The sequence below is a fragment of the Jaculus jaculus genome, chromosome 18 (genome assembly GCF_020740685.1).
Source record: "Jaculus jaculus isolate mJacJac1 chromosome 18, mJacJac1.mat.Y.cur, whole genome shotgun sequence".
NCBI classification, from domain to species: Eukaryota; Metazoa; Chordata; class Mammalia; order Rodentia; family Dipodidae; genus Jaculus; species Jaculus jaculus.
In genome coordinates this window covers 94,916-115,836 of record NC_059119.1, presented here as the reverse complement: position 1 = coordinate 115,836, position 20,921 = coordinate 94,916, and the positions used below count along the sequence as shown (strand labels likewise).

General features: G+C 36.7%; 1 protein-coding gene across 5 annotated transcripts in view; it reads left to right on the top strand.

Annotated features, from left to right (window-relative positions):
* The window catches only part of Pcdh15 (protocadherin related 15), a 1,075,820-nt gene that overhangs the window by 999,692 nt on the left and 55,207 nt on the right, over positions 1–20,921 (top strand). For all 5 annotated transcript variants that reach the window (XM_045137141.1, XM_045137139.1, XM_045137140.1 and 2 more), the window contains one exon: positions 8,236–8,363. In XM_045137141.1, the coding sequence (XP_044993076.1) occupies positions 8,236–8,363 (128 nt within the window). The remainder of the gene's footprint in view (positions 1–8,235; positions 8,364–20,921) is intronic.

The window sequence follows — 20,921 nt, the reverse complement described above, 5'->3', positions numbered from 1 at the left end:
TCAAGCTGTGCACATAGCTGAAATTGATTAAACTATATACCTAACAGAAATATTTCTTAAAAAAGGAAAACTGAGTAATTGTCTGATAAGACAAGATAAGAGAGAAATTACCAGAATTTTCTGCTAAATCACATTAACTTCTTACCAGTGTTTATGAATGCCAGTCTCCCCCTTCTCCCCCCCCCCCAGGTAGTGCTGGGGGAGGACCAAGCTCGTTGTTTCCTCCCAAGGGGTTGAGGAGGATGGTAGGTGTCTATGGCCAGGAACAAAACCACTGGGCCAGGAACAAAACCACCCAGCCAGGAGTCTTGTCAAAGCAGGAACTCACTTTATTGTTACTGGCGGGTGTTTATACAATGTTGAGAAGGAAGGTGGGGATTTTAAGATGAGGTGAGATGTAAGGGCCAATAGCATACCGCAACCTCTGAGATGATTGGTTCTAACTCTAACTTCCTGTGTGGAAGTAGCAGACAGAGGCCATTTGGCCCCCTGCTGAGTCATAGCTGGCAAGAGGTAGTTAGCCAAACTTTAGCTAGGCTCAGGAAGTTCCACTAGGCCTCACGGCCTCTCAAAGCCCAACATATGAATTCAGACATTAGCCATCCCCAGTCTATTGCTGCTTAAACAGAGTAAGTTCACAAGGTCTGGGATGTAGAACAGTGGTAGATACTTGCCTTGCATGCATCAAGGTTTTCCATTCCATTCCTAATATTGTTGTAGAAATTCTCTGGAAAGATCACTGCAACACCAGCATGAATGAAAGTTTATTTCCCTGGGGCACAAAGAGCTTGAAATAGCTCTCCAAAGAAGCTCTGGCCCTGAGCTGAGATTTTATTTTCATTTTATAGTTTTCATAGCCAAGGGGAGGGGTAAGTGAACAAGCAAGATATAGCAATTCACATATCAATCGTTTCTGTAGTCAGGGTGCCCTAACAATGAACTTTGTGTTTACTTTTTTTTTTAGCTTAAACTGTCTGTCCTTCTTATCATCCCTTTGGGCCTTTTCTGGACAGTTCTCTCTTTGGGATTTTTTTCATCTGCTGAAAAAGACAAGTTTAGCTCCTCAACAATTAACTTTTATAGTAACTCAGTGAATCAGTTCAACTTTTAGCTTTTGTTTCTACCACAATATCATAATAAAATCAGATCTGTCTATAAAATGAGAGTTACCAAGAGCAAAACCAAAGAAACTCTCTGGCTTCACTTAGCCTTTAGTTGTCTGACGGTAACTGGAATGGGATGAAAAAGTCTGTAGTCCTTGTCTTCCCTTTTGCTGCTTGAACCTTTGGGTCAAATTGAATTCAGCCTTGTGTGCAGTGCTGATTGTCCCTGGGGGCTTATCTCTAGGCCTGCTCTTCCAGCAGCTACACCAGCTTGAATACCTGAGGTCCTTGATGCAAGATGATGGCCACCCATTAACCCATGACAGGAAATCGATAATAGCTTCCTGTTTGCTCAATAAGCAAGCTGTCCTCCTCTTTGCGCAGGCTGGCTCTTACACTCACAGTGAAAACCCCATTACAACTTAACATGTGTTCTTCTCTGCATGTTTGGTTTGTTCTCATTTCTGTTGCTTCTGTGCTAAAAGACCCTGAGTCTCCAGGAGCAGAAGCAGTGTTAGACTCTATATTAATTTGCTAAAGATTTAGTGTAGCTGTTAGACTGATTTTCATTTATTTTGCTCCTTATAGGAAATGGAAAGTGAATGTTTTTCCTCCTAGTGAAATATTTTTATTTGAACCATGTTTAATAAGCAACTAAACTTACTGATTCTTGAATGTAAAAAAAAAAATAAGTAGACAAAAATAAAAATAAATTTCAACATTATTATTGTAACCTGAATTTTAGGGTAGAAGTCCTGGGTATGGCATTCTCAACAGGCTAGGCTTGGCCACCATTATAATATGACATTTCACAGAAAATTAAATAATGTGGACATTTCGGTAACAGGAAAATATAAAAGGGAAGCTAGCTATGGTGAAACACATCTACAAACCCAGCACTCTGTGGCTAAGGTAAGGATCATGGCAAGTTCCAGAGCAACCTGGATTAAAGTGAGAGCCTGCCTTAAAATAATAGCAACAATGATAAAAAGGGTCTTAGGCGTCATGTATCCTGAAGGAAAATAGCAGAGATTTGAGTGTGGAGGTGTAGGGAATATATATTTGGGAGCAATTATAAACTTGTCTTTAACCTGCACAGCACTTTTCATGTCATCTATTGCTTTGCTGATATTCATGTTTTGGGCTAGAGAGTTGGCTCAGAGATCAAATGTGCTTCCTTCCCAAGCCTGAAGGCATTAGGGTGCCTGAATCCACAAGAATTCATATCTCCAGATCCCATATAAAACAGCTGGGCATGGCCATGACCTGTAACCCAAATCAGGCAGGAGAGAAAAGACATCAGAATTTTTGGACTCTGAGCCTACAAGCTCAAACAGAAGGGAAGCATAGAACTTCAGGACATCAGGTACTCATGTCATATTCCAGTCAGTTTTATTAACACTTCTCTTATTTTTCCTTGGTAGTTTTCATTTTTGTTGATGTCTACCTTAAATAAGACAAGATGGGGAAGAATAGGATTTTGTGAATATTCAAGAAAATTAAAATAAAACTATATTGGAATACTTACATGAAAATTTAGTGGAAGAAGTTAATATAGTCCTTAAGGTTTATTGTATAAGCCAGGAGAATCAAGGTACCATCTATGTTGTGCATTAATAAATAAAGTATCCAAATGAATGTCAGTCTTGGGATTAAACACAGATGTTAGATTTCTTTCATTACTGGTCAACATTTATTCTTCATTCTTCAGTTAGGTACACTTCATATCTCTTACAATTTTCCAAATTTCTTCTCTCCAAAGGATTGCTGACAATCTACTCCCTTAGCTATTGGCATGCACATGACACAAACTTGGAAATGAGGTGCTGTGTTTACAAAATGTGAAACCATACCCAAATCTAAGAAGAAAACTGTTTTTTTGTGTATGTATATGCATGCATATTCCTGATGTTGGGTACATATGTACATGTGGAAGCCATATTTCAATCTTGATACTCTTCCTTAGTAACTCTCCACTTTATTTATTATTTAGTGATGGAGTCTATTGATAAACTTGAAGTTCACTGATTTAACTAGTCTAGCTATCCAATGAGCCTCTAGAATTCCCTATCTTCCCATACCCTAGCTCTGGGATTACAAGTGTGTTTTACCATATCCAGAATTTGTGTAAGTTCTGGGTATGCAAATTCAGCTCTTCATGTTTGTATAACAACTGCTTTACTCACTAAGACATCTACACAGCCCCTCCAAAAAGTTTATGAAAGAAGGGGAAAAGGCCATGAAAAAAAAAAAAAGGACTGTCTTTTTACAAAAGTATTTTGAGATAAAATAGAAAGACAGGAAAATTTATGGATGTGGGAAGAAAGAGATGACCTCAGTACAAAATTTGTTTATGTTTACCACTGACTGAGAACCCAGAACTGAACACAATTGGTGTGAAAATTGCCACTTATGGAACAATATTCTTTTCCTTACATATCTGATATAAGGTTTTAAAAAACAAAAAAGGAACTACTTAAATAAAGTCAGCATGTTCATGACCTTTGAGTCTAATGGTATCAGACTTCCTTTTACATTCATAATCTTGAATATTGTACCACAAAAACCACTTCACAGTTCCACCGACTAAAAGAAATTCCAGCCAGGGTGTGCACCATTATCATGGTTAAATGTTGTGTATATACTCCTGATATTTCTGCTAATGTCTCATCTGCTTTGCAAGATCTACAGGAACAGATCCAGACCATGTCAGATACCACTGTCATTTGATACACAGCTATAGAAATGGATTTCTTGATCTTCCTGTCACTTCACACTCAGATGGTTCTGAAGCAATCTAATTACATTTACCTGGGTTCCCTTGATCACTCTCCAAGTCCTGAAAGTCTGTAAGAATGGAACCCTAAAGACTTCCAGTTTGCTGTGTGCCCTCTTCCCCTTGAATCCTCAATTTTATTCTTTCTCCTCAACATTTTCTTCCAGGACTATCTATCTTTATTTCACTGATACCCTTCCTAGTTCCTTAGATAGACCCACTTAAGGAGTTTTCCAATTGCCACACTCAACAACTGTGGTATTTTGAATGTATGTTCCACAATAGATTCTGGTGTTAAAGCTTGTAACTTGTATTTCCAGCCTCTTGGCTGGAAGAGATGTCACTGTGGGCAGATCCCGGGGTCCAGCCCTAAGGTGCATTTGGAGGCAGATCTGATTTCCAGCCTAAAGGTATGCAGAGCAGTCTGAGCTTTGCTAAGTTCTCTGCTGTTTGATGCAGTTTCAGTTTCCTGTTGTTTTGCTGCCTGTTTTGTTCTTGCTTGTGGTGCTGACTGGTGGTGTCTCTCTATCTGCTTGAATATATGAATGGGAGACAACTTCTGCCACTTGATAGAACTTTCCCTGGATATGTAAGCTTCAAACAAATCCCTTCCTCCTATACACTGTGTCTGGTTTGGATGTTCATCCCAGCAATGCAAAACTGACTACAACAACAATCCCACTCAACTTGAAGAAGCAATTTCAGTCATTGCCCCAATGCTGTAATGGCAGTTAAAGTTGCTTCTTCAGGAGGACATTAAGGCAATTTAGAATGACTGGGCTCCCAAAAGGAAAAGGTAGGAATGTCCTTTGGTCTGCCCTTGCAGTCTTCACTGTGTTAGAGATCAGAAAAGTATTTGGCCTCTCCTTATCTATTGCCTAAAGGAGTTACCTAGAATTGTTTTTCAATAAACAACCTGAGTTCCTCCCTAGAAAGGAATTCCCTTTTACTAGAATTAAGGTTTAAATCTGATACTGGCATTGTGGTTAATTAAACTTAGCCAAAAATTTAGGGACATGGTTGGTGAGTCCAGCCCCCATTCAGAATCTATAAATGACCCAAATTTGAATCACATGGCAAGCTTTATCCCCTTCTACCTTCTATAATGTAGGACTTCTTTGTACTTCCTTCTCTATCCTTCTCTAAATCTAATACAGTCTCACTAAACCTTAAGAAAAAAAAATACTTTAAAAGAAATAAGTATGCTGGGCTCAAATAAAATGGCTTAGTGGTTAAGATATTTGACGGAGAAGCCTAAGGACCCTGGTGCGACTCCCCGGGACCCACATAATCCAGATGCACAAGGGGTGCATGTGCCTGGAGTTTGTTTTCAGTGTCTGGAGGCCCTGGAATGCCCATTCTCTCTAACTGACTTTTTCTCTCTCTCAAATAAATAAATACATAAAATATTTTTTAAAAAAGAAACAAGTAAGGCACTTCATATATTTATAGTTTTACTTAATGTTTTAACTTTGCTTACTCTTTGAACCTAGTTGTAATTTATGTCCTTTGAGCCATGAAACCACAAAAACCACAGCATTACTATTTATACAGATGAACTCTAAAAACATTTAATATATTATATTGTTTATAATAAAAATATTGTATTTTATGATATAAACATTAGGTACATTTTACCAACTAACAGCTAAAATCTGATTTGAAGAATGTACAAGGGCTGGAGAGATGGCTTAACAATTAAGGCATTTACCTACAAAGCCAAAGGACACAGGTTTGATTCCCCAGGACCCAAGTGAGACAGATGCACAAGGTGGAGCAGGTGTCTGGAACTCATTTGCAGTGCCTGGAGGCCCTGTCAGCCTTGGTGTGCCTGTTCTGTCTCTCTCTATGCCTCTTTCTCTCTCTCAAATAAATAAGTAAATAAAATGTTTAAAAGGATGAACCAGAATTCACAGGGGATAAGTGATAGCTTAATGTGAAAAGTTTTGAAATGCAAGTGTGAAGGGGCTAAGTTTAGATCCCAAGTAATTTTTTAGCATAGCAGTTTTAAGATTTCATCCCAGTAGTATCTACAGAAGCTGAACAGCCAGGCTTGCATTGACTGTCAAATTCTCTTCAGTGTCTATAGCATATCTTAATTATTTTATGTTTTTGAAACAAGGATTTTGCTTACATCATAAGTGGTTTTGAGTTCTTATGCTACTTACTGTCTCTTGTAACAAACTAAATTAGAACTCATGGGTGGAAAGGAATTGAGACTAAAGTTGTGAAGAAGTATCTCAGGTTAGTCTCTTGTTTCTCTCCTGTGTCACATAACCCCACCTTTCATGAATGTATCAGTGATAGCATCTTGCTATTTGACAAATCCTAATCTTTGACAACTAAAGGGAATTTCCTAAAGTAGGAGTAGGTAACTACAAGACAAGCAACTCAAAATGATAATTTCCTATGGCAAGCCATGAGCTTGAAATTTGTTAGTCTAAGGAAATATCTATGCTGAAATCATCAATGGAAAAAGAGAATAAAATGTTAAAATTTATTATGTGGCAATTGTATTTATTAATGCTCTTACATATTCAATAAACATGACATAGAGCAGACAAATAGTACAAATAAGAACTATCATTTATTGGGAATCAGATAACAAACTTTCAACAATTTCGGAGAGTAAAAATAAACTGCAGAAAATAAATGTATGTTAGTGGGATTGAAAAGACAGAAAGGTGGGATAGATTAGAAAAGTGTATGAAATAGTGAAAATTTCAGGGTAGCTAGGAAAAATGAAGGTAACATGTAAAGAAAATTCTAGGTATTTTATACATGTAGTCTTTAAGTGTTGTTTAGATAAAAAATTTTAGCCATCTTTTCACCCTTGCTAGGATGCACACTGGCATGCATTTGTACTGAAAGGAACAGTAAGCACACATAAAGGCCTGTCTGATGCAGTGAGATTCAGTATGCTTACCTCTCAAGCACCACACATTCTGAGGGAATGAAGTCCAGCTGTTTAGCTTCAGTGTTTATTTTACTCATATCTTATAACAACTATCAGAATAGTTACATTTCTGGGCTATTCCTTGGGACAGTATCAGCTACATCCTATCCATTCGCTAACAGCTACCAATATTGAACTTTAGCTAGGCCCATAAAAATGTGAGAAATGATGCCAGTTAACACTGAGTGAACCAAAGTTCAACACTATTATTCTTCTGCAGAATATACTATAAGATTATGTCTCCTTTCTTGTGGGCAATTTAAGAATGTACTGAATAAACTTTTATGTTCATTAAAATGTATTTTTAATTAAAACAGATTAAAATGTTAATATATGAATGAGATTATTCTGATAGTTCACAGTCATCAGTTCTTTGCATACATGCCTTGTTAAGTGTCATTTTTTTTGTTTTTTTACTTTTATTTATTTATTTGAGAGTGACAGACAGAGAGAGAAAGAGGCAGAGAGAGAGAGGAGAGTGGGCATGCCAGGGCTTCTTGCCACTGCAACCGAACTCCAGATGCGTGCGCCCCCTTGTGCATCTTGTGCTAACGTGGGTCCTGGGGAATCGAGCCTCGAACCGGGGTCCTTAGGCTTCACAGGCAAGCACTTAACTGCTAAGCCATCTCTCCAGCCCTCATTTTTGGACTACTGAAAATGCCATGTGTCATTGAAAGTGTGATATATAATATGGAGGGTTCTCACATTCAATGACCACTGAATTATGGTATTTAATATGATTTAGATGACAAAATGTAACAACATTATGTCATATGAGAATTGTCTCTTTAGATATAATTGATTAACTGTTAACAACTAACATTATTTAATGAACAATAAAATTGTTTTCCTTTTTGTAGAAATAAGTAACTCTCCTGATTATTGCTGATTTTTATATTGAAATAAAATATTATGATAGAAGAATATATTCACTAGCTTTACAAACAGAAATAATAAGCACAATATATATAATTTGTGATACCTTTTGTTATTTAATAATGTATGCATTTGGGACATTGTAATTAATATGTGTAAAAAGTATTTGAGAACATGAACAAGTGTGGCATTTCATTCAAATTAGCACACTTTATAAATGATCATTAAGTCAAAAATTAATTATTCCTCTATTGTGAATAAATAGTGACAATTTGGGCTGTTACGAGAGCTCAGTGGTAGAGTGCTTGCCGTGCATATGCAAAACCCTAGATTCAATGCCCAGAATTCCCCAAAATGTAGTGGAAATTTAATGTGATTATACCAGAAGCATTCTTACTAGTATTAACTTAGAAATGACTTTCTGATATGTTCCTTCCATTTCCCTTTTAGAAAGTATGAAAAACATTTATTTCAATAAGCTTTATTCTAATAATCAGTAAAAATGTATCATTCTTCCTCTTCAGGCAATACAGCTAAAGTATATATTGAGATTCAAGATGAAAATGATCACCCCCCAGTTTTTCAGAAAAAATTCTACATTGGAGGTGTATCTGAGGATGCAAGGATGTTTGCTTCTGTACTCAGAGTGGAGGTATGAAAAAATAAATGAAGGTGAAAACTATGCTAAAATCAAAGAGCTCAGATTTTGCAGATGACCTATAACCACATAGTTTGTATTCATGGTGTATTTACTCATACAGCATGCACAAAATTCTGAACCTTGGAGGTATATGAGTTAGTTACTCAATGCAACATATATTATTTATATGAGGTGAACTCTAAGCAACCAGCTGTGTTTTATATTTTGTTAAAATAGGACAAATTTCTTTAAATATTCTACACTGATTAAAATGTCAAGATGTTTCTTTCTTACCAGGCAGCAGGAGGCGGCTGGAGGGTGGTTGACTGTGAATTCAGGGCCTGCCAGGGATTATAATGTGATTTCCATTTCAGCCTGGGCTTGAGCAAGAATTTGCCACATTAAAAAAATATATTATTCTTCTAGTGGGTTTTTTTTTTAATTCAAGGTACAGTCTCACTCTATCCCAGCCTGACCTAGAATTCACTCCTTAGTCACAGGCTGGCCTCAAACTCACAGTGATCTTCTAACTCTGCCTCCTAAATGCTGGGATTAAAGGTGTTTGCCACCATGCCTGACTCCAGAAGATGTTTATACACTTTTTAGCATTTATTCAGGATAACTCCAAAGACTCTCAAAATGAAATTTCTACATAAATATAAAATCAATATTATTATTAAAACAATGTAATAAATTGTGAAGTGTTTTTTTTTCTGAAGAAATTTATTTATTTTAAATATTTGTTATTTATTTGCAAGCAGAGATGGGGGCTGTGGAAGAAAGAAAGAGAGAATATGGGCATGCCAGGGCCACTTGCCACTGCAAATGAACTCCAAACATATGTGCCACTTTGGGCATCTGGCTTTACATTTGGGACTGGGGAATTGGACTGAGGCCAACAGGCTTTGCATAAATTCTTTTTTTTGTTTTTTTCAGGGTAGGGTCTAATTCAAACCCAGGTTAACCTGGAACTCCCTCTATAATCCAGGAGGCTGGCCTTGAGCTCATGCCGATCCTCCTACCTCTGCCTCTCGAGCGCTGGGATTAAAAGCATGCTTCACCACCATGCCTTGCCCTCTAATAATATCTTAACAGGTTATTAAGAAAAATGGTTTCAGTTATTTCATTACTACAAAACACAGTTTAAAATGGTGCATTTGAGTAAGATAAGAATTCAAGAGTTTGGATGCTCATACATTATAGATTCTCAATTGCAGGAGTTTGTTTTGTTTTGTTTTGTTTTGATTTGTTTTGTTTTGTTTTGTTTTGTTTTTTAGCTCTAGCTCAGGCTGACCTGGAATTCACTCCGTAGTCTCAGGTCTCAGGGTAGCCTTGAACTCCTGGTGGGCCTCCTACCACTGCCTCCTGAGTGCAGGGATTAAAGGCGTGTGTCACCAAGCCTGGCTTTCAATTGCAGTTTTTTAAAGATCATCTCAATAACTATTTTAATAGCAACAAATACAGGAATTCAAATTCCTCTGCCCAGCTCAGTTATGGGGTCCTTCTGACGTCACCCTCAAAGAACTGCTTTCCCCCCACTGGCATTGACCATAGTGAGATTTGTGCTCCTATATATTTACTTTTAGCACTGATCAAACACCTTCCGTAATACAAAGAAATTTCAACTGAGCCAATAAAGCATTCATGTGGTGCTTGCAAAATACCTCTTCCACAATGCCAAATACCAGTTCTTAATCTAAATCACCTTTTTTTTTTTCAAGGTAGGGTCTCACTCTAGTCCAGGCTGACCTGGAATTCACTATGTAGTCTTAGGGTGGCCTCAAGCTCACAACAATCCTCCTGCCTTTGCCTCCCAACTGCTGGGATTAAAGGCATGTGCCACCATGCCCAGCTAAATTACCATTTTTTTTTAAAACAAGAAATGTTCCAAACATTTGTGAGTCACATTAGATCCAACTTGTATTTTACAAGTAGCAATTTTGTACTTATTTTTTAATCTTACTTATATTGTAATCCCTTGACTATTAATTGATTCAATTCAGTTATTTATCTCACAAATACCTTTGAGTATTGATAGTGCATTAAGAATTGTTCTAGAGCTGGGCTTGGTGACACATGCCTTTAAACCCAGCACATGGGAGGCAGAAGTGAGAGGATTTCCATGAGTTCAAGGCCACCCTGAGACTACATAGTGAATTTCAGGTCAGCCTGAGCTAGAACAAAACTCTACCTCAAAAAAACAAAATAAATAAATAATAAATAAAAATAAAAAATGTTCTAGAGGGTTGGAGCAATGACTCAGTGGTTAAAGGTTAAAGGCATGTGTTGGCAAAGCCTGTAAGCCAGGGTGATTTCACAGTACCCTCACAAAGCCAGATGCATAATGAGGCGCTTGCATCTTTACAATAGGCCCAGATGCACCAATTCATTCTCTCTCTCTCTCTCTCTCTCTCTCTCTCTCTCTCTCTCTCTCTTTCTGTCTCAAATAAATACATAAATAAATAAAAAATTCAAAAATAAAAAGGACTATTCTTTAGGTTAGATAGGGAGCAATTTAAAAATGAAACAAACACCCCAATGTCTACCCTAGCAAATGTGCCCACAGTTTGTGGAAAAAACAGCAGCAAAATCAGTAGCTACTTAATATAAAACCATGCCATGATGAATATTAAAGTGATAACAAAGCTAAGTAGGAGAAGAATAAGATTGGTGCTATTTTAGGTTTTAAAAATATTAGTAGCCGGGTGTGATGGCACACACCTTTAATCTCAGCAATTGGGAGGCAGAGGTAGGAGGATCGCCATGAGTTCGAGGCCACTCTGAGACTACATAGTGAAATCCAGGTCAGCCTGAAATAGAGAAAGACCCTACCTCGGGAAACCAAAATAAAACACACACACACACACACACACACACACACACACACACACACACGCACGTACTCACATACATGTATGTATGTGTGTATTAGTAAAGACCTGGGGTGGGTACTGAAGCAGTGATCTGAACAGAAAGTAGGAATGGGACTAGAGAGATGGCTTAGTAATTAAGATACTTGCCAGCAAAGTCAAAGGACCAACATATCATTCCACAGTACCCATTTAAAGCCAGTTGCCCATGGTGGTACATGTGTCTGGAGTTCATTTGCAGTAACTACAGACCTTGGAATGCTCATCTCCTTATAATCTATCATCTATCTATCTATCTATCTATCTATCTATCTATCTATCTATCTATCATCATCATCATCATCATCTCTATCTATCATCATCTGTCTCTTTCTCTTTTAAATAAATAAATAACTTTTTAAAGTAGTGGAGGACAATTGGATTCTGAGGGTAGAATATTCTGAGTGTTCCAATATAAAACCAGAACTACAAGGAACTTTGTGTCTATGGGTCTATTTATGTTGGAAAGAAGCCTTTCGAAGATTTTGTCCACATGGTATGATGTAATTCACTAAAAAGATTATTGTATATATTGCTCAGGATGGGGATTGTGTCTTTTACTTCAACAAGGCAGAAGCAGAGCCTAATGTGTTACTAGTCCAGAGAAAATGCTAGTATGGTGTGATGGAGGTCAGTGGGGAGAGAGTAAGAAGAAAGCTCAAAGAGGAACAAAGTGGATTTGCTAACAAAATCTATGCACTGCTTTAGAGAAAGTCACAAAGACTGGGAAGCCTTTGTTCTTATGTCCCTCTCCTAAGTATTATGATGACAGAAATCAAGAGTTTAGCTGTGGAGATGTTATCATCTTGAAATTGAATACATAAGAAAGCTTTGGCTTTAGCTTTGGCAAGTTGTAAAGGCTAACTCAGATATTACTGAAAAACCATGGGTCAAGATGAAAATGGAGGTTAGCAAAAAGGTGCACAAACCAAGCTTGGAATGTCAACACATAGAAAGAGGCCAATAACATAATGTTGAAAATGGCTGCAAATTAAGTGCAATGTTGACCCATGTTTGGAATTAAAAAAAAAAAAAAACAACTGGGCATGCAACAGCTGCTCATGTCAGGAGCTGAGGCAGTAGGATCAGAAGTTTAATGCCATTCTCTGCTACATAGTGATTTTGAGGTTGTCATCGGCTCGTAAGTCCTTATTTCAAAAATCAAAAAGTAAAAATAAAACAATAAGAAAGGGTACTCAAATATCAGGCATTGCTGTGACTTGAATGTCCCTATGAATGTCTACATTACTGCTTATTCTAATAGGAGTATATTGTGCTAGAGAAAAATAAATCAGTTATCCAAAATCCATATTCCATTAAACAGGTCTGCAGATGACCAGCAAAGAAATTTGATATGGTTTGTGTCAGTCAATTTTGTGATGCTATTAGAAAATTGTGAGAATGGGAATTTTATAATGACAAAATATAATAGCAGAGATTGAAAATCTGTGCATGAATGGATGGCCCATAAGTTCAGCCTGTGTCCAGGGCTTACTGACCTCACAACAGGCATGTTTGAGAGAGGAGAAACAGGAGAATGAGAAAGTTGAACTATTGTTATTATAACTCATTGGTTTGGGAAAAAAAACTTAGCCCTGGGAGACCTGAAGTACTAATCTCTTTCAAGAGTCATATCCCATGACCTAATCCCCTTCCACCAGTATCCTCTCCTTAAAGATCCATCACCTTTCCATATTTTTCCATGAGGACCAAGCTTCGCACACTTATCCCTTTGGAGGACAAGCCATCCACTAAGCACAGCATTGGAAAAATCCAACAGTATTTGCTTCAGAGGAGTTGGAACTGAGTAGGGTGGCAAAGGAGATAGAATAAGGTTCTGTAAGCAGCAACTGAGAGGGAGTCACATGCTGGCCTCCACACCTACATTCCACACTATCCATGGCACAGAAGCCATATCTGTAAACGTGCAGCGAGGGAGAAAGGATCAGACAGCAAATGTGATATGAAGAAAGGTTAAACATTGAAAAGACCTCCCACAGATTGTGGGAAAAGAATGATGCTGGAATGTGGCTGAGCAGTCATAAGAGGACATGTAAGAAGAAGTGGTTGATGGTTAGATAAACCCTGATAAAAATGTGTGGCTTGTAAACAATAGGATTGACCAGAATGTTTACTAATGTATCCATGCCAGTATATGAAGAAATAATTCAACAAGGAAATTGTACATTGCAATGTGGCTTCAAAGGAAAAAAAGTCTAAATGAGTGAAAGGTAATTAAATCTTCTGAAAAGAAAGCTTGTATAAGTAGGATATTAGAGAAGAACACAGGAGAAGCAAAGTGCAGAATAGTGACAGGTTAATTAGGCCTTAGGAGCTGATTGGAGTAAGTCTTTAGTGGTCAACATTTTCAATTTATGCTGTTAGTTTGGAATCTTTACATCTTCTCTTTTATAGAACTTTAGCCCAGTGCGTGAGCAAAATAGTTCTCAGGTTATACTTAAAGTAGGAATGTTGAAAATAGCACTGAGTCAGAGCTGACTATGCTATAGGACTTTTAAGAAAGATGACTATAAAATGTGAAATAGCCAAAATTGTGAAAGTATAGTTTTCTCTACCAGTTGCTATATAATATTGTCAGATTTTGTCTCCTTTTTTTTTTTTTTTTTTTTTTGGTTTTCCAAGGTAGTGTCTCACTCTAGCTCTGACCTGGAATTCACTCTGTAGTCTCAGGGTGGCCTTGAACTCACAGCGATCCTCCTACCTCTGCCTCCCAAGAGCTGGGATTAAAGGTATGCACCACCACCATGCCCAGCTTTAGATTTTATCTACTATTAATAAAAGTTTTCCATGAAATGAGAGTGCTGGAGGTTACATCTAAAACATATACTCTATGTAACAAAAAAGCAAGAGCAAATGTTGCAGAGAATAGAATTAACAAAAGTAGATAAGGCTTAAAATATCAATCCAGAAATCTGCACTTCTGTAGAATGTAGACAATGAAACTGTGGCATTAGTAACATGTGCTATGTGAAAATAATAACAAATTCACTGTTGAAGTGAAATTGCCCAAATACATGGCAGAAAATAAAGAAGTTGTGTAATTGCTCTCAACTGACTTATCTATTATGTTAAATACTTTCTGGAAGTTCATTCCTAAGAAATCTACTGTATTTCTACTGTATGCTGAAAAGAGAATAGCTTTCTTATCTGTCTTTACAGAGTTAACATTCTAATGAATGAGATAAAAAGAAGGGAGGAAGAAAAGAAAGAAGGAAAAAGGAAAGGAAAGGAAAAGGAAGGAAGGAGAGATGGGAGAGAGGGAAAAAATCTATACGAATATATATAATGTAGGTTAAGTTCAGGTTTGTACTATACTGAGTGTAAACTAATCATTTGAAATTCTTATAAAGGTAAGTTTTAAATTATTTACAACATGGAATAATTTAGTTGGCATATGTTTGGTTTCTATATACTTAAATTATCTATATATTCCAAATGTCCTTTGCAGACTTAAAAAATTTTTCTTCATCATTAACAGAAATCTAATTATATTCATATATTTATGTTTCTAAGGGAGTAGACCTTCAGGAAAGGTTAAACCTGTTCTGAAAACCAATTACTCTGATCCAGCCACACCTGTTCTACTATCCTTGGACATGGAAACAGGATTCATTGTTTAATGATTCTTGAATAGTGTTGAAGTCCAGAAGAACATACAGGACAGCGTTTTACCCTGAAGTAGAGTCTTACTTTTTGAGTCAGTAACTTGAATGTTCATGTTGTGTCCTAGTAATTCTTAGATTGTAGTAGAAATACAAAACAATAGACCAATCTGGAAAATATTAGCATTCATTTTTGTTTAATTCTGATATATTTGTCTCAAATGGTTTCACCACATAGATTTCCACTGGTGACAACTAATCAGTCATTTTAATTGCATAAAGAGTAGAAAATTGCTGGGCATGATGGCTCACACCTTTAATCCCAGCACTTGGGAGGCAGAGGTAGGTAGATCACCATGAGTTCAAGGCCACCCTGAGACTACGTAGTGAGTTCCAGGTCAGCTTGGACTACAGTGGGACGTGAGACCCTACCTTAAAAAGCCAAAAAAAAAAAAAAAAAAAAGAAAGAAAAAGAGTAGAAAATTCAATACTAAGTTTTATATTCAATCTTTAAATCAAACAATTAGGGCTGGAGAGATGGCTTAGCGGTTAAGCGCTTGCCTGTGAAGCCTAAGGACCCCGGTTCGAGGCTTGGTTCCCCAGGTCCCACGTTAGCCAGATGCACAAGGGGGCGCACGTGTCTGGAGTTCATTTGCAGAGGCTGGAAGCCCTGGCGCGCCCATTCTCTCTCTCTCCCTATCTGTCTTTCTCTCTGTGTCTGTCGCTGTCAAATAAATAAATAAAAAAAAAATTTAAAAAAAAAAAAAAACAATTAACAACAGTTAAGCATATTACCTTTTGGCTCAGGGTATTGAACAACGGTAGAGTGCTTGCCCTAGTACCAAAAGAGAAAGCAGACATTTATATGCTCATCTTCATAACAAAGATATTCAGAAACATAAAATATGTAGCCAATCTATATATCTGTGGATGAATGAATAAGCAAAATGTGGTCCACACATGCAGTGGAATATCATTCAACCCTGAAATGAAGTAGAGTTCATATATGTAATATATCATGGAAGACATGAAAACATTATGAAAAATGAACTAACCTAAGGCCAAAGAGGGAAAATGTTTGATCTCATTTACGTCATGAACCTTGAGTAGTCAAATTCATAGAGTCTGAAAATGTTGTCTACCAGGTTCAAGAGGATGGGTGATAAGTAACAACAATCAGTTAATACTGCATATAGAATAGCAGCCTTGGAAGAAGCTATAGTGCTTAAAATGTCAAGTTTTATATGCTTTACCAAAGATTTAAAAAAAAAAAACACCTCTGTGTCTGGTTATGGTGGCACATGTCTGTAATCACAACACTTGGAAGACAGGCAGGAATATTATGAGTTTGAGGGTATCCAGAGTTCCACTGGAGACTTTTTTTTAACTCTGATATTTGCTTCCATCCCAGTGAATATGAGACTTATGTTCTATGTTAAATCTACGCATCTGAGCAGGGCATGGTGGCACACTCCTTTAATCTCAGCACTCTGGAGGCAGAGGTAGGAGGATTGTGTGAGTTTGAGACCACCCTGAGACTACATAGTGAATTCCAGGTCAGCCTGAGGTAGAGCAAGACCCTACCTCGAAAAAAACAAACAAACAAAAAAAGCTATTCTGCATGACGGCTTATATTCTTGGTTATGCAGCTGTGTTTTACCTCTCATTCCACAGTGCACCCTCAGTGCTTAGTTCATTTCCTTGTTTCAAAGACCAAATAACTCACCAAAGCAATGCAAGGGAGGAAGGATTTGATTAGTTTGCAGTGAGAGTCTAGCATGGTATGAAGGGCACAGCAATAGGAACATGACACAGGTGGTTACACTCATTCTACAGTCAGGAAGCAGAGATCCTGGAGAGGGGACTGTAAGAGGAAGTAGATGATCATGAGCAAGCCTTTGAGTTTACTCTGGGTTCTTAGTCTTAGAACCCTGGACTTTAACATGAAGGCAAAATTTGAGGAGTCTTGTCTGGGCACAGAAACAGCACCAATAAATCATATGGAGATGCATAAGCCCAGCAGTCCTCTCTGACGTTTTGTTATTCTGGGAGAATTTCTGATTACCCCATAGACCAAATAGCGGCTTGTTTGTTTTGTAATTCACCTTCAGCATCAATATAGTATTTAATGTATCCTCTACATAATGAGAGAATAATGGATAAGCTGAAAGCTAATACTTTCTAGTATTACATCATGACGAGGTAACTTCTGTCTTTGAGATAGATTAGTGTATTATTTACACAAAAATGCTGTCCATTGAAGAAAAATCAGTTTAACATTTTCAAATTGTTAAATATCTTAAATAATTTAGTAGATATTTATAAAGCATATCTGAATACTGTGTTGTAAAATTTTTAGTATGTTTATCAGTAATAATCTATGGCTTGGTATTTCCATTTGAATTATAGTAAATCTAAAGAAAAAAAAAACTCTGTGTACATTTAGGAAGTGCCAAGAAACAACTGGGAGAATACTCAGCCAATTAAGATGGGTTGGATTGATGTATCTCAAGGGCAGATCTCAAAAGAATAGTTTTAAAATGTTGTATAGTTTGGGGAGTTTTGGCTCTTAGTGGATCATACCATTTTATAAAATGCATTTTATTTTTTTTTTTAATTTATTTGAGAGTGACAGACACAGAGAGAAAGACAGAGGGAGAGAGAGAGAATGGGCGCGCCAGGGCTTCCAGCCTCTGCAAACGAACTCCAGATGCGTGCGCCCCCATGTGCATCTGGCTAACGTGGGACCTGGGGAACCGAGTCTCAAACCAGGGTCCTTAGGCTTCACAGGCAAGTGCTTAACCGCTAAGCCATCTCTCCAGCCCTAAAATGCATTTTATTAATGCATTACTTATTAACAGGAAATAATCTAAAAGATTTTCAAGTAATTTTTAAATGAAACTAAATTAAATTTGAATAATTTTATAAGAAAGGAGATAGTGTTATAGAAAAATAATTCTAAATAGAACAAAGCCAACAGTTTTAGCATTTTCACAAGATCTCAAATCCTCCCTATTAATACATATAGTCAAAACTTACATTTTTTGAAGTAAAAGTATTAATTGAAAGTTCTGAATAGCAGCAACATTATCATTCAGAAATATAAATTATCTATAAAAGTTGAAAAATGAAACAATCTTTTCTCTGACATTGATGACTGATGTAAAATGTAGTTGAGTATGTACATTATTATCTTGCCTTGATTTACTATTAAGCTTTGTAGTTGGAGTATATGTGGACTTCTTCTTTATTATGGTTATTATTTGGAACTCTTCTATACTAATGGCAGAACCCCTTTATTTTCTTTAACAGTAACTGTGTTATAAAATAAATGTCACATGTATATATGTACACATTTGTGCTTAAAAGAAACTTACTTGAAATTCTATACATGAATACAATGCAAATTTATTCACAAAGGAAAACCAAACTTTGTTAAATAAGAAGAGTAAAAGGAAATCTAAATGCTGAAAGAATGGAAATTCCAATGAGTTTTAAAAAATACTTTACATTTATTTACTTATTGTTGAGACAATGTCTCACTGTTTAGGTCAGGCTGAACTCCAACTCAGTGATCCTTCTGCCTCAGCTTCCAGGTTGCTGGGATTACAGATATGTACCATCATGCCTTACTCTTACATTTACAGTTTAAAATATTCCTATCTTAAAATATTAAGTTGTTATAGACCTGTGTCAAATAGCTATACAGTTAAATACAGTACAATAAAATACAGTGTGAACTTAAGGCCCATGAATTAAATTTGTAACCATATAATTAAAACAGATGCCCATATCCTGTGTGCTTTTTTGTATGTAAAACTAATAACATCTATTTGATTTCAGTTTTTAGGTAGTCTGATATTTTTGTCTCAATAACAGGACCTTGTGCATGCCAGACAAATACTCTACCACTGAGCTGCATATCACTTCCAGTGACGTGTTGATAAAAAGTTTCAAAATTATCAGCTGATTTTCCTCATAAGGAACTTTTTGCAGAATTAACATAATAAAATTGTAAGTTAGGTGTTTTTGCTTTGCTATCAATAGGTATTATGACATTATTAAAATACACCAGTAAATACACTTTTCAGAAAGAAAATATTTTTCTTCAATAATTATTTCCTTATATTTTGCATATATCACTCTAAACACTGGCTTTTTATAAATATGTTTATTTATTTATTTATTTGTAAGCAGAGAGAAAGAGAGAAGAGAGACAGAGAGAATGGTCATGCGAGGGCCTCTAGCCACTGCAAACAAACTCCAAATAAAAACACCATTTAGTGCATATGGCTTTATGTGGGTACTGGGGAATCAAACCCAGTCATTAGACTTTCCAGGGAAACTTGGCAGTCAAGCCTCTTCAGTACCCCATTTTTTGTTTTTGAAGTAGTGTCTCCTTCTAGCCCAGGGTGGCCTAGAATTCACTATGTAGTCTCAGGCTATCCTTGAACTCATAATAATCCTTCTACCTTTGTCTCCTAAGAGCTGACATTAAAGGCTACACCACTACACCTGGCCTACTTTCTTTTCATATGCATATTTTTTAATTTTTTAAATTTTGTTTATTTGAAAGCAGAAGGGGGCGGGGAATAGGCACACTAGGGCCTCCTGCCACTGCAAGTGAATTTACGTGGTTACTAGGGAATAGAACCTGGGTCATCAGGCTTTGCAAGCAAGCACCTTAAGTGCTGAGCCATCTCTCCAGGTGTTATGCAGAATGTTTGGAAGGCAGCTATGCTCACCCTATACCACCAACCCTGCACTTAGGCAGAAATTTTGTATAGCCTTGTATATAGATCAATCTACTGGAAAGTTCTTTATTCATATTTTATCAGATGCTGAGCATTTTGCTTATATGGATTCAAAAAGGAAGTTTTCTTTGTGGTTTCTGATAATATAGGAGTAAGTTAAATTAGGTCTAAGAATCCAATGCTCTGTTCTTTTTGCTCCTTGTACCAAGCTTGACACAGGGCATTAGTTGGTGAGCTTTTTTGCCCCTACAAACTTTCACTCTGCCTCTAATAAAGTGAGCCTCCAGGACTATTAAATGTTAGAATGAGTCCAACTTAGAATTTAAGCTACATTATTGTACTTTAATGGGTTTAGAAGTTCTTAGGATATCACATTTTTGCATCCATAGTATTCATTCAGGCAATAGACAGGAACAGTTACTAAGGCTTTTGGAAAATTGATGTTCTCACCTACTCCTTGTATGATAATGGCAATTATTTGGTGGTTTTCTGTTAATGGTGGGCACTTGTGTGTGCATTAAAAGTCCCAGATGAGGTTTTAGAACTGTTTAAGAGATTACCTGTATCTAAGCTGTCATTTAAAATATAATTACAGCATGTATAATTAGGACATCTATTTTGGGTTTTTAGTCTTTTTAAGCAGCTCTAGACATAATTTTCCTCATTTTTTTCAGTAAGGAAAACTTGTAAAAGCCAGTTTTTCAAACAGGTTTATAATTTTTATTTACATATGCCTTATAATAATACCTCTAAATTTTCCCAAATTATAAAAAGTGATGTTGATTGCATTCATAGCCATTTGTAATATGTGATATGTATATCTATATGTATATTGCATACATACATTTATATTAAATAATTTTTAAATACTTTTATATTTAATTTGTATTTATGTATTTGAGAAAGAGATATAGGCAGAATTGAGAGAGAGAGAGAGAGAGAGAGAGAGAGAGAGAGAGAGAGAGAGAAAGAATGGACATGCCAGGGCCTCCACCCACTGCAAATGAACCCTAGACACATGTGCCACCTTGTGCATCTGTCGTACATTGATCCTGGGTAATCGAGCCTGAGTCCTTTGGCTTTGCAGGCAAGTGCCTTAACCACTGAGCAATCTCTATACCCCTTTAAACTTATTTTTTATATTTTATTTATATATTTATTACATAGAGAAAAAAGAGATGGAGAGAATGTGTGTGTCAGGGCACCTATACACTACAAACAAGCTCCAGAAGCATGCTTCTCTACGCCTATGTGGCTTATGTGCGTTCTGGGGAATCAATCCTG